This window comes from Rhinolophus sinicus, chromosome 14, assembly GCF_057876585.1.
Source record: "Rhinolophus sinicus isolate RSI-liver-muscle chromosome 14, RSI-T2T, whole genome shotgun sequence".
Lineage (NCBI taxonomy): Eukaryota > Metazoa > Chordata > Mammalia > Chiroptera > Rhinolophidae > Rhinolophus > Rhinolophus sinicus.
In genome coordinates, this window is record NC_142514.1 from 23168725 (window position 1) to 23182519 (window position 13795).

At 50.3% G+C, this 13795-nt stretch overlaps 1 protein-coding gene across 5 annotated transcripts in view; it reads right to left on the minus strand.

The window, feature by feature from the left end:
- CSMD2 (CUB and Sushi multiple domains 2) overlaps positions 1-13795 on the minus strand; it is a 577361-nt gene that overhangs the window by 252166 nt on the left and 311400 nt on the right. For 4 of the 5 annotated variants that reach the window (XM_088791016.1, XM_088791015.1, XM_088791014.1 and 1 more), the window contains exons 11-12: positions 3736-3839; positions 445-557 (exon numbers count right to left, since the gene is read on the minus strand). The exons of the other annotated variant lie outside the window; for it this stretch is intronic. In XM_088791016.1, the coding sequence (XP_088647142.1) occupies positions 445-557; positions 3736-3839 (217 nt within the window). The remainder of the gene's footprint in view (positions 1-444; positions 558-3735; positions 3840-13795) is intronic. 5 annotated transcript variants of the gene reach the window in all.

Sequence of the window (13795 nt, forward strand, 5' to 3'; positions counted from 1 at the left end):
CCAAGAGATGAAAGCCACCGTCATGCAACCCTCCTCGATCTGTCTCTCGCCCTGTGCACACAGTTACTCGTCACTAAGACACCCCAATAGGGCAGCTGGGGAAGCTACTATCTCCAGTCTAAAGATAGAAGAGAAAGGCGGCTCAGAAAGTTTACGGGGCCCCTTACAGGCCTCCACAAGCTGTGTAGGAATTAGGCATGAAACTGATGCTGTGCCTGCCGCTGTGTGTCTAGCGTTTTAAGTGATTTGCCCAGATGATCCTCAAAACGACCTAGGAGACCCCTGGACAAAGGAGGGGGCTGGGGCTCAGAAAAGCCAAGAACTCCAGTGCGCCTCAGGCAGCTCGCGCGGGGCAGAACCAGGGCTCGAACCCAGGGCTCGCTGACTCCCAATCCAGACCCCAAGAGTCTGATTCCAGTTTATCGGCATCCCAAGAGCAGTTACCTTCGTACGACGCCTTGAATCCCAGGGAGCTGCCGCTGCTGTCGGTCTGGAAGAGGAGCCACATCTGATGGTTGGTGCTGACAATGAGATCCGGGACTGACGTACCTGTCAGGCTGTCAGGAGAGAGAGATTTAGAGGTGTGTACCCAGCCCTGGCACCCCAACAGGATGACAGCCCAACCCACGACATCTAAAGGAGTGTCTAGGGACCAGGCTCAGTCAGGCAAATTCTGAGCCCTACGGTGTTTCTGACACTGGAGCATGTGCCCCGTGTGATGGGAGACTCGGCACCTCCCGCCTCGGCTACGGGCAGAGCCTGAATTCAACTGCGACTCCCTCTCCCAGACTCCTGGGCTCCAAGAGAGATGGCCTGGCTCAGGGACCAGGGCTAGCTGGAGCCAGATCTAGTCAAGGGGTGTCTACACTCCTGCTCCCTTCGATCTCTTGTGTGAACTGTGTACTTCAGGAAAGACACAGACAGAAACCCATTTCCCTGGTTGGGACCCAGCCATTTGTTTCAATGAGACATCTCTTCCTGTTCCAGTATGAGAAGGGAGGCTTAAACAGCAGCTGTCATCTCAGGGCCATGTTTTTTCTGAAGACGAGAGTTTGAGCCTGGAGAAGCTTCGGATTCAACCCGCATTTACCAGACACCTATCCAAATGAGACAGCTCCCACCCATTATCTCATTTAATGCCCCAAGGAGCTCAGTGAGGTTGGGGTTGTGTTGCCCCCATTGTACAGATGAGAAGAGAGGTACAAGTGGGTGGTCAGCTTGCTGGAGAGTGTCAGAGTCAGACAGAGTCCACTGCACAGGCTGGGGGTTCTGGAGAAAACCTGGCTTCCTGTTGCTGTGGAGACCGGGCAAATCACCAGCACAGATGGGGGCTTGCGGGTTGTGGAGGGGGCCACAGGGGCCTCAAAGCAGGGGGAAGGGGCTGCAGAATGATGCTCATCACGCCATGAGCGCTGTGGGAGTGGAGCTGGGACAGAACACCTGGGATGCATCAGCCTGACCCGTGTGACATCCTGGGCCAGGGGCTCTGACGTGCTGTAATGGGGAAGGACTGAGGCCAGGAGAGGGCTGCCTCCTGACCCCAGGGCAGCAGTGAGCAGGGCACAAGGCCAAAGCCGCTGCTTTCCTGTATGACCCAGTTGGGACAACAAAGGACCTGACCACTTTGCACGTGTTTCCCTAAAGGTGGGAGACTGCTGCTGGCCTACAGAGATCTGGGGGTGGTGAGAGGGCCGCTGGGCTGCTACAGAACTTGTTAGGAGCTCACTCACACTAGACTGGTCCAGAGACCTGGGTACCAGCCCTGGCTCTGCCATTCTTTGCTGTGGGACTTTGGGCCAGTGTCTGAGCCTATCTGGGTTTTTCCATTCCATGTTAAATGACGGTTGTATGATTCCCCAAGAGTCTTTTCAGTTCTGCTGTTCTAAGGATCTCTCTATGGGAAAGCATCCTGGGGTCATGGGAGGAGACAAAGGTGGGATCCTGGCCTCTTGGGCACACTGAGCTGATGTACCATACAGGTCAGCAGACCAGGGCAGGTGAGTGACGAGGATGGACCAAGCGGAGGGGAGAGGTGGATGTGATGACTAATTTGATACTGGCGACTTGCCTCAGCCCTGGGACGCCCAGCTATCGGGGCAAACATTATTCAGGGTTTGTCTGTGTTTGGGGATGTTTCTGGCTGAGAGTAACACTTACATTGGTAGAGTGAGTAAGCAGATTGCCCTCCCCAATGTGGGTGGGCCTCATTTAGTCAGTTGAAGGCCTGAATTGAAACAAAAGGCTGGCCCTGCCTTGAGTAAAAGAGATTTCTTCCTGCCTGCCTACCTGCCTGCCTGAATTTGAGCTGGAACACTGGCTTTTCTTTTTTCCCTGCCTCAGACTTGAACTGAAACACCAGCTTGTCCTGGGCCCTGAGACTCCTGGCCTTCACACTAGAACGACCAGCTCTCCTGGGTCTCCAGCTTGCTGACTCACCCTGCAGGCTTTGGGACTTGTCAGACTCCATGACCATGTGAGCCAATGCCTTATGATAAATCTCTTTCTCTGTATATACATTCTATTGGTTCTGCGTCTCCAGAGAACCCTGATTAATACAGTGGAATAGGCAGGGGCGTAGATGCCCTTTAGGCTCACATTCCATTCCTTTCTCCTGACGGACCCCAGGTCCCAGCCATGTCACCTGACTCAGAGGGTAGCATCATGACAAGATCTTCTCCAGGTAGGTGTGAAGATGGTGTGGGAAGCTCCCAGAACAGACCAGCGAGGAGACAAGCCAGCTGTTACTGAATGGGCATTTTTCATCCATCATTAGAATCAGAGCATGTTTGCCTGGAGCTAGCCTAGCTGGGAGGAGTTATGGCATGGGATGCTGTCCTTAACTGAAATCAGAAGCCATGAACTCAGGGGCTGGTTCTGCCACCAACCATCTTTGCAACCACGGGCCCTCAGTTTTCCCACCTGCTCAATGGGGATAATAATACATTTCTTACAGGGCTATTGTGGGAATTAAGAGATAACTGACATGAAAGTTCCCATCATAGTGCCTAGGCACATAGTAGGTGCTCAACGTATGTGAAATCCCCCCTCCTTTTTGGCAGGGGAGATGGATGGGATCAGGCCTGTCTGTCTCTCTGACGCTGTGCCACGTGCACTGAATGAGAGCATTGTCCAGCTTCATGGTGGTGGGCAAAAGAGGAACTAAATGGCCCCTAAGAGCCAAGACCCGACATAATGGAATTTTAGGACAGCCAGATATTATCTTGTCCCTTGACTAGACCATGTCATACTAGCCTTTCTGGGCTTAGAAAATGTGGCTATGTCCGTGTGGTCCCAACTCCCTGAAACCACCCATTTCCCAGATAGTTCTGAGCATGCAGGGTTCACAAAACACTTTTATTGTCTCTGTTTGAAGACGTACTTGGCCTCGAGGAAAAACTGGTGGATGGCAGAAGCAGGGTCTGCGTAGAAGCAGACAGCCAAGTGGTATGCTCTGGGCACACACGCCAAACCTCTATTTCCCTGCTCCCTGGGTAACTGCTCATTCTGTACACTTTTCCTGTGACTTCCTAGTAGGAATTTGGTCCAGTGCTCTGTTTCCCTTGGGTGGAGTTGAGAGAGGTGGAGGGATTGTTCCTGAAACCAGGAGCACTGCAGGACACTTGTCCTGGTCGCAGCGTGGGTGGGGACCAGGCAGGAGCTAGAAGCCCCTGCCACCACCCTCCGCCAAGGTCTGCGTGCTCCCCTCCTCCCGACCACATGCTCTGCTTCACTTACGTATAGAGAACCGTCTTCTGGTCCCCGTCCTTCCCTCCGTCCCCGACCGTCAGGGTGTCATAGCCCCTCTCCAAGTCAAACTCCTCGAAGGCCAGCTTGATCACCTAGGGAGGGAGCACGGAATTAGGGAGCAGGCAGGGGCTGCTGGAGACTTCAGGATAGTAAGACGTTCCCTTGTTTTGTCCTGATGCCCAGCGTCCCCATGACACCATCCTACAGGACCCTCAATCCATGTAACCATTTCCATGCCACCTTTTTGAGTGTGAACTATTCTTCTCCAGGCCACACAGTCTCTGGGGTCCCCTGATGTTTTCCAAAGATGTTCACAGCACATCTGCTCAATTCCGGGGGCTGTTATGGCAACACCAGGCACATCTGGCCGACTCTGAGATGATTAGTCTCTTTCTTCATGCCTTAATGCACAGAAATCCCCATGGGCGTGGTGGCAATTTTTCAGGCCACATGTGGAATCTCAGCCTTCTTGCCCCCAGGGACCTACAGATGTCTCTCTCAGCTTCTCCTCTGCCTGCTTTTCTCCATCTTCTTTGTTTGCTTATTTGTTGAATCAATGAATGTTCCAAGAAGGAGATTTTGACAAGATTCTTCTCTCTTAACTTGTTTTGGTCCTGTCTTTCACAAATATTTACTAAGCACCCACACTATGCCAGCCTAGGAGCTGGGGTTTCAATAGTGAGCACACCATGGCCCCCACCCTCAGTGAGCAGGGGAGACAGAAAAGCAAACTGATAACCACAACACTGGGAGACGGCCACTCTGGGGAGGGCTGGGGGAGCACAGAGAGGCCTGGGGTGGTAGCAGGAGGGAAGGCTCTTCGTGATGGTGGGGTCTGAGAATTCTGCAGGCTATGGAGGCCTGGCAGGCCAACGGGGAATGCTGGGAGATGGAGGGGACATTCCGAGGAGTCAGATGCCCAAGGCCTGGGCCGTGGCAGACATGGAACATTCCAGAACAAGTGTTCAGTGTCTGTCCGTGGCAGGTCCACACACTGAGCACACCTGCTAGTTGCCTCACTAGCAGGGAGGGAGAGGGACAATGCGATTGGGCCTTCAGTGCAAGGAAGTGAGTCAAGAAGGGCCAGAACTTGAGAAGTTTGCCTGGAGCTGGGTCCAAAGGGTCTCATAACCCTGCCCCAAAGATTTGGGGTTCATCCTGAGGGAGGAGCAGTAGAGGAGTTTTAAACAGTGGGTGACTGGGCCCCCACGTCTTTGGGAAAACATGTCTGGCTGCTCATGTGGAAACTGATGCGCAGGATTGAGGCTGAGGTTGGGGGGTGAGGACGGTTCCAGGCTTTGGGTGGTAGGTGAGTGACGGAGGAGGGTGATGGGGATGGAGCAGAGACCTGGTCCAAGCACTACTGGGCGCTTTGTGACTGGACGGGTGTGGGGGCTGAGGGACAGACGGGGACCTAGGACGACGTGTGGGTTTCTGGTGTGGGCAACGGGGTGGGTGGTGGTGTCATTCACGAAGACAGGGCACACAGAGGCACCACTCCTATCTCTAATCGGGTCTCTTTTTGTCAATCTGGTTTTAATGTGCTGAAGATCTTCAGTCTCCCAATGGGGAAGCTGAAGGTGCTCCTAGTTTTACCTAGTTGTGCAGGTTTCCTCTGTCCAAACCTAACAACCCAGCACCTACATACTGCCAGGGGCCAGCAGAACCTCATGCCAAAGGGCCTTCAGGTGCCTCAGAAGCAAACCTCCATACTCATTCATGAGCCTGGGTACCATTCACGCGGGGCCTCGGCACTGCATCGGATTCACAGAGGGGAGTGTCTCTGTGTAAGATTGTCCCTGAGCCGGGGCAGATAGGACAGAGGAGGGCGTGGGTGCCACAGGCTGGAAGAAAGGCGAAAGCGGGCTTCCTGGAGGGAAGGAAACCCAGGCTAAGTTTGGGAGATGAACTGTGTTCAATAAATGGCTAAGGAAGGGAAAGCAATCCAGCCAGAGGGAGGGGCAGGTGCATGGGCGAAGGTGTGCAACGGGCGACTCGTCCAGACTCCTGGTCCATCTGCAGTTGTTCAATGGGGGTGGGGGTGGGGTGTGATGTGAGAGAAGGAGGAGAAGCCAACTTAGGAAGGGCTCTCTGTCATGCTAAGGAGTTGGGCTTCGTCCTAAAGACAAGCGGGAATTATGGAAGAGTTGTCAGCAAAGGTATGAGATTTCTGTTTTAGGGACAACAGCACTGAGAGATGGTGGAAAGCTAGGAGACTGATCTCTGGGCTGTAGCCATAGTGTAGGTGAGGGCGAACGTGGGCTTTAGCTTTAGCAGGTAGTGGTTGGGTCCTTAGGAGAGGGGATGGCATGTAACTGTCAGCAGTGAGTGGGGGTGCCACGCCCCTTCTGGCTTTCTCACTGAGCAGGAAGCTTGCCTTCCACGGTGTCTGAAGGCCAACGTCATCCTCATGAGACCACGTGCTCAGGCTGTAATCTCCTTCCCATCTCCTACCCTTTGGTCCCGCCCTATAGAATGATACACAAGAAGGCGGGCTTGGCATCTACTCCCTGCTGTCCTCCCAACCACACAGCCTGGGGGGCTGCTGAGTTCCTGAGCACCCCCTGCTGTTGGCCCACTCATGACTGCGGTTTGCACAGATCCCCGCTCCTCCTCCTGGCTCCCTCGGCAATGTCTCCTCATCTTGAGCCGTCTTCTCCACGTGTTCTCTGAGGACCCTTTCTCTCACCTCTGTGTCAGCACTTACCTGCTGTACTGTGACTGAACTGTTTGCCTGGTCCTCCACTACACCATGAACCTCTGGAGGTTTGGGCCAGGTGTCACTGCCTCTGTACTGCCAGTCCCTGTCGGCTGCCAGGCACGTGCCAGGGGCTCAGGCAGTGTGGAAGGGGAGAACGTTTCCCAAACCTTCCCCGATTCTCCAGATGGACTGATTGCTAGGCTCTTGGATCCCTCACAGGAGTTGTCATTTAGAACAAAGGTCAGCAAACTGTTCCTATAGAGGGCCAGATAATCAATATTTCCCCCTGTGCAGACCGTATGTCTGTTATGACTACCCGGCTATTGTAGAATGAACGCAGCCATACACAACATGTACATGAATGGGCGTGGCTGTGTTCCAATAAAACTTTATTTACAAAGACAAGCAACAAACTGGATTTGGCCCACAGGCAGTAGTTTGCCAACTCTGGTCTAAAAGATTCTTTGAGACACTCAATCACAGTTTCGATCATCTTCTCTTGTGAGAGTTCTTTACTACAAGAGCGAGATGACACCTACAATGTACTCGAATCTGTTCTGAGAACTTTACATACATCAACTCATGTAAAACTTACAATGACAAGCGCTACTGTGAATACCTCCATTTTACAAATGGGAAAGCTCAGGCACAGAGACGTTAGGCAACTTGCCTAAGACCACACAGCTAAGTGGTAGAACTGGGACTCACCAGGCAGCCAGCCAGAGGCTAGGCTCTCTGCTACTCTTGCTCTACTACCTCAGCGTCTCCCAGCAAGGTCTCAGGTCCACTAGGTAGAGGGCCTGACTTATCCTCTAAACCTCCGCTGAGCTCTTTATCTGGATCCCAGCAGCTCAGCAAAGACTTGTTGCACATGAAATACCTGTAAAACCGGCAGAGCCTCCTGCAGGAGGGGCCTGGCTTCTGCCGGAACTAAGGGCCCTGGCTGCACTTTCTTGCTCCCATCACCCCCTTCCAGCCAGCCCTGGAGCAGAGGGCACTGGCGCACCACCCCACCTCCAAAAGAGAGAGCATGTGATTACTTGGTTGATAATGGGAAAACACTGCTTCGAAGGCCAGCACCCAGGGCCATAAAGTGATTCACATCACTGGCCAGAGCAGCCATTGCTGCGAACTGCATGTAAGAGCCTCTGACCCCAACATGGGAGCTAATTACACCAAGTAGACAGTACAACACACACGACACTGCAGCTTTGGGACAGGTCCCAGCGCACCACATATTGATGCTTTCTGTTCTCCCCACTCTCTTTGGACTTTGTTTAAAGACAGGATCCTATAATGACTCATTAACTAACGTGCAGATCAATTAAGCTCACAAAACGCCTTTCCGAGGCAGGAAAGTGGCAACACACAAAAAAGGCATGATAAAAGAGTGACATTTGTATACGGCTCAGACACCCGATTTATACCCATTAGATACATGAATAAACAAACCCATGATCTAGGACGTAATTACGGAGCATGTGCTATGTGCCAAGCACCGAGCTAGGTGTTTCCCAGGTTATCATCTCACTTGCCTGACAATGAGAGCAGAATCTCAATGCCAAGGGCACGATGCAGACAGGGAGTGCTGGAGGACCACAAAGGGAGAGATGAAAGGGGGTCACGAGCAGGAGGGAGGCACGCTCGCCCTCGTGGGATGAAGGGTGTCTGCTCTGTTCAGGAAACGGGATCCTCGGTGAACAGAGGAACGAGCAGCAGGGAGAGCAGCCAAGGTGGGGGGGGGAGCGGGGAGGGGGGAAGGGAGGGGGAGCAGCCTGGTGGCGTGTGCAGTTGGCTTTTGTCTGGCAGGCCAGAACAAGCAGTGTGGACTTGACAGTGAAGATGAGGGGAAGCTGTAACTCAGCATGAAGGGAGGGCTGGAGGCAGAGAGACCTGCCAGGAGCGGGTATGTGTAGGGTCCAGAAGTAGGAGGAGGACTTAGGGGAGCCTGCGTCTGTGCTCACTGCAGAGGGTGGGAGGGTGGGGGGAGTCCTGGGGACTGTACCCTCAGCAGAGTCACCTGTCAAGAGAACCATGGCAGATGGGAGTGAAACCACAGAGGATGCCCGCCCTGGGTCCCAGAGGACATTTCTCGCTTCCTGAGCACCGTCCAGGACCAGCCAAAGGATCCGGAGCGTCCAGCCTGTACAGTCTCAGTGAAGCTGCAGAGGATCTGACAGCTGACGGGCGTTGTGGGGGAAGCTGGAGCCCCAAGAGATCTAGATGGAGTCTGTTTTGTCCAATGACTGCATTTCTACCACAGCCTGCTGGCTGGGCTTCCTTCACTCTGGACCCAAAACTCTGTGCCCCACTATCTCTTACAGTTTGACTATTAGCTCCTGAAAGGAAGGGAACTCCCATTGCTGGGGGCAGGGCCTGCGTGGTGATTCCTGCCTGGGTTTTGCTGAGGGCCCAGGGTAGGGCTGGAGAATTGGTTCTTGGGGTGGGCAGGAGAAGAGGCCAGTGGGAAGGCCGATTTGAACCCTTGAGTTCAAGCAGAGAGGCCTCCAACACCTTTGAGGAAGGCTTTTTTTTTTTAAATTGAGGCATAATTGACATATAACGTTATATTAGTTTCAGGTGTGCAACATAATGATTCAATACCTGCCTACCCTGTGAAATGATCATCACAATATGTCTATTTTCCCCATCACCATATAAAGCTACAAAATATGCAATACGATATTATTGACTATAGTCACCAAGCAGTACAGTACATCCCCATGACTTATTTATTTTAGGATTGGAAGTTTGACCCCCTTCACCTATTACTCCTAACAACCCAACCCCCTACCCTCCCCCTCTGGCAACCACCACTCTGTTCTCAGCATCTGTACAATTTGTTTTGTTTTGTTTGTTCATTTGGTTTGTTTTTTAGATTCTACACATAAGTGAAATCATACGGTATTTGTCTTTCTCTGCATATTTCACGTAGCATAACACCCTCAAGGTCCATCCATGTTGTTGTAAATGGTAAGATTTCATTCTTTTTTATGGCTGAGTGATATTCCATTGCATATATGAGTATGTACCATATATTCTTTATCTATTAAACCATAAATGGACACTTAGGTTGTTTCTATATCTTGGCTATTGTGACTAATGCTGCAATGAATATACGGGGCCATATATCTTTTTGAATTAATGTTTTCATTTTCTTCAGATAAATACCCAGAAGCAGAATTGTTAGACCATATGGTAGTTCTATTTTTTTTTTGGTTTTTTTTTTTTTGAGGAAGGTCCATATAGTTTTCCATAATGGATGCATCAATTTATATTCCTACCAACAGTGCACGAGGGTTCCCTCTCTCCACATCCTCACTAACACTTGTTATTTCTTGTCTTTTTGATAATAGTCATTCTAGCAGGTGTGAGGTGATGTCTCACTGTGGTTTTGATTTGCATGTCCCTGATGATTAGTGATGTTGAGCATCTTTTCATGTGCCTCTTGGTCATTTGCCTTTTTTAGGAAAATGACTATTTAGATCCTCTGCCCATTTTTAAATTGGATTGTTTTTTTTTCCCCCTGTTGTTGTTGTTACTGAGTTGTATGAGATACATATTTTTTTGGATGAGGAAGGCTTTTGAGGAGGTTGGGAACAAAGCCCAGGGGTAGAGACGGAGAACTTTCAGAGGTTCTGGACCTTTTGGTAGTTCTAAGATTAGTAAACCCTTTCACCTACTTATGACTCATCCACTCATTGATTGATGGATTCATTTATTCCCTTATTCGAATATTCAACAGTTCACATGTGCTTGCCAAGTGCTGGGACTTGGAGAGGCAACAACAGGCAAGATAAACATGGCTGCCGCCCTGAGAGAGCTCACAACCTAGAAGAGGAGACACACACAAGCACGTGGAAAACACCACAGTGCGACGGTGCTGAAATCAGGGAAGCGTGGGGATGGGGTAAATACAAGGGGCACAAAATCCTAACTAGAGGAGGGGGCAGGGCTTCTCTTTAAGAACAGAGGAGGGCTTATTGAGAGTTGGTGCAAATTGGCTTGTTTGTTTGCACAGGAAGGTGAGAAGACCATGCACTAAAGAGGAAGTTAAATAATATGCATCTATGGGGGTTTTAAAACTCAAGCCATCTTTTTTTTTTTTTTTTTAATGGATTAAAAAAGGGCTGCATTAGGAAAACTATTCATTTCCAAATTAATATAGGTAAAAAGTAAGATACTCAGAGTAAATTGGAAGCTTTTTTTGTTATTTGAGATTTGCATAGCCTTTGAAACAGTAATTTTTAGTGCTGCCTAAATGTGTGAGATTTCCTCTTTGGTAGAATGGTCACTGACCTTCTTAAGTGATGCAGGTGCAATCACTTGTCAATACAAAATGTGCTAGAACTTGAGGAAATAAAGCTTTGAGTTTGAGAAGTAAAGATATATTAAAAAAAAAAAAAAGAGAGAGAGAGTAGAGGAAGGAGTGTCGGGACACGAAGCCCACAGCCAGGTCTAAGGAAGAGTAATGGACAAGTGAGAGGTGAAGTGAAAAAAACAGAAAAAAGGAATCAAGTTTAGGACTTAGAAGAGGCCATTAAAAGGTCCCTCTAGAGCCACATAGTTATGAAAAATGCACTGTGGGGACACTTGACCTCTCTCATGGCCAGCTAGCATCTCTCACAGAGCCCAGCACAGAGACGGCTTAGGAAATGCTTGCTGAATGAGTGAGGGAACAAATGGGCCAACGAAGGTGTTCCTGGCTTTTGCACTACTGAGTGATCACTTGCCTGGAGAATTCTTTTTTAATTCTTCAGGTCTACAAAGGGAAGAGCGACACTGATAATCCTCAAGGAGTGAATACTCAAAACTCTATTATCTCTGGCTTTGAAGTTCATGAAATGAGCTTTCCTTTTTCTCCCCCTTGCATGCCCCCTCCTTCTCCCTCACGCTCTCATCCTGCCCTCGCCTGTCTCGCTCTGCCTCTCCCGCCTCACTTCTACTTCTTTTCCAGCAAAGGTAAATGAACTTTGCTGATCAAATCCAGTTATGTTCATATGCACACTGAATCCAATGTCTCGAGTTCACACTGAGAAACTGAAAGGCAGGCAGGTCGGTGCAGGTAGGGGGCACTAACACTGGTCTGGCTTTCTGTCCTGACCACAGAAATTTCAGCAGCCCGGTCTTTTTTCACGAGGCTGAGCTGAAAGGTCCTAAGAAGAGGGGGCCCTGGGGCCAAACAGAGGTGGGGCTGGGCTATACCTGAGAAGCTACCTGACACAGAAACAGGTCTCCTCCAGCAGTTACTAACATTCAAACATCTGCTGAGCTCCTCCTCAGTACCGAGCATGGTGCTAACTGCCGAAGAAATACTATATAAAATTCCACTCTGCGTTCAGGGCGCGCCTGAGCTACAGGGAGAGAGCGTCTAAACACAGCACAACGTGATACACACACAAACAAAAGGTGCTTTGGGAACAGAGGAAGGAGGTAGAGTTAGGAAGGCTTCTCAGAAGAGGGGTATTTGGACTATGTCTCAAAGGGGGATAGGAAGTTGGCTTGAGAAGAAGGGAAGGACAGGAGGGGCCCAGAACGAGGTCTTAAAGGGCCAGGTGTGTCCATGAAGCAGTTCGGTGTGGCTGAAGCTGGGGTTTCCTGAGTGGGGTGCGTGTGGGCCCTGTGTGTTTTGCTGGGAGGGAAGGGGTTGTTACTTATCACATAAGCTTGGCTGGTCAGAACCACCAGGTACCCATTCCAGATCCACTGAATCAGATCTTTGAGGAAAAAGTTTTGCAATTTGTGTCTTTAAAGTCTCTCCAGGTATTTCGGATGATTAACCAAATTTGGGAAATAGTATTGTGGGCGGAATCACTCTAGGGACTAAGATCGCCCAAATGGCCAAGATGGGCTTTACATTTCCCACAGGGAGGCCAATCAAAGGGAGAAGGGGGCGTAGACCAGCGTCACTTGCTCTGAGTCTTCTTTTTGTCCTTTCCCCTGAATCTGCCAAACTTCCAGAATGATGGACTGGGGTGTTTTTAATGGTTTTCTTATTAGTTTATTGAGTAGAGACACACCCATCACCCACCTCAACAATAAGACTGTAAGTCTTTGTTCCCACAGGGTTAGGGCTGCACAGCCTGGAGGGGATGGATCACTGTGGTATCGGGACATAGGGTGTTGGCCATTCTCATACCAGATCATTTTGTTTCCCTCTTTGGACTTTCTTATTGCCCTTGGGGTCGGGGGGAGACCTGGTCAGTGGAACATTCCCATCTCCCTCTCAAGTTCAGGCAGCAGAGGTCCTACAAGGGGATGGAATTCCAAGAATGGTCCTCATATCCACACATGTATAGGTACCTGCGATGCATAACCATTCCTCGATTATGAGGAGACCAAGGGACATGTGTCCTGTGCTACATTTCTGCAAGCAAGACTCTCAGCACCTTCTCACCGCAGCATAGTTCTTCACCCACTCCGTGCAAAGGGAGGCCCTGTATTCGCAATCCCATTGGCCTCTCACTTCCTCCGGAACCCCCTTCACTCACCATCCTCTTTCTCCTACATCTTCACTCTCTCCCTCTTCGCTTGCTCTGCCCTCAGCCTACAAACCTATGCAAGTTTCCAATATTTTAAACAAACACACACACACACACACACCCCCTCAGTAGCCCCAAACTTCTCTCCACCACACCTCCTTCACCTGCCCTTCCTCCTCCCTTCACTTTATCACGGAACCTGTCAAAAGGGCTGTCTACATTCCTGGCCTCCCCTTCCATCCGTTCACTCCCCACGTCCCTGCTATTTCTGCCCCAAGAGCTCGACTGAAAGGTCGTCCTCCAAGGCCAAAGCCAACGGTCTCTTTAGTCCTTTTCCAACTAGACTTTTCTCATTGCCCTTGTCAGACACATCCTGGTTGGACACTCTTCTTGGTTTTATAGCACGATTGTCCTACCACTCAGACTGTGCTCAATTTTTTTCACTGGATCTGTTTCACCTGTAAGGATGGTGCTCCCAGATCCATTCTGAATCTTCTTATTCTCTTTGCTCTCTCCAGGAAAGGTTGTCCATTCCTTACTTTTCTTTTCCCACCCATGTGGTGATGAGACAACACCCAACTCTCTCTCTCTTTCTCTCTTGAACCCAGATTTATCCAGTGTTCAACCAGTGTATCCAAATGCCACTGGATGAACCACAGGCACTTCAAATGTACCATATTTCTGTCTTGACCCCTGTAAACTAGGTTCCTCCTCTTGTATTTCCTTTTCAGCCTCCCAGTGGTCCACGTCAGAAAGCATTGAGGCATCATTTGTTTCTTAATTGAGTCAGTGTTTACTGAGTGCCAGGCACATGTTGGTCACTTGGGATACAATGTGGAATAAGACCCCTCCTTCTGCCTGACTC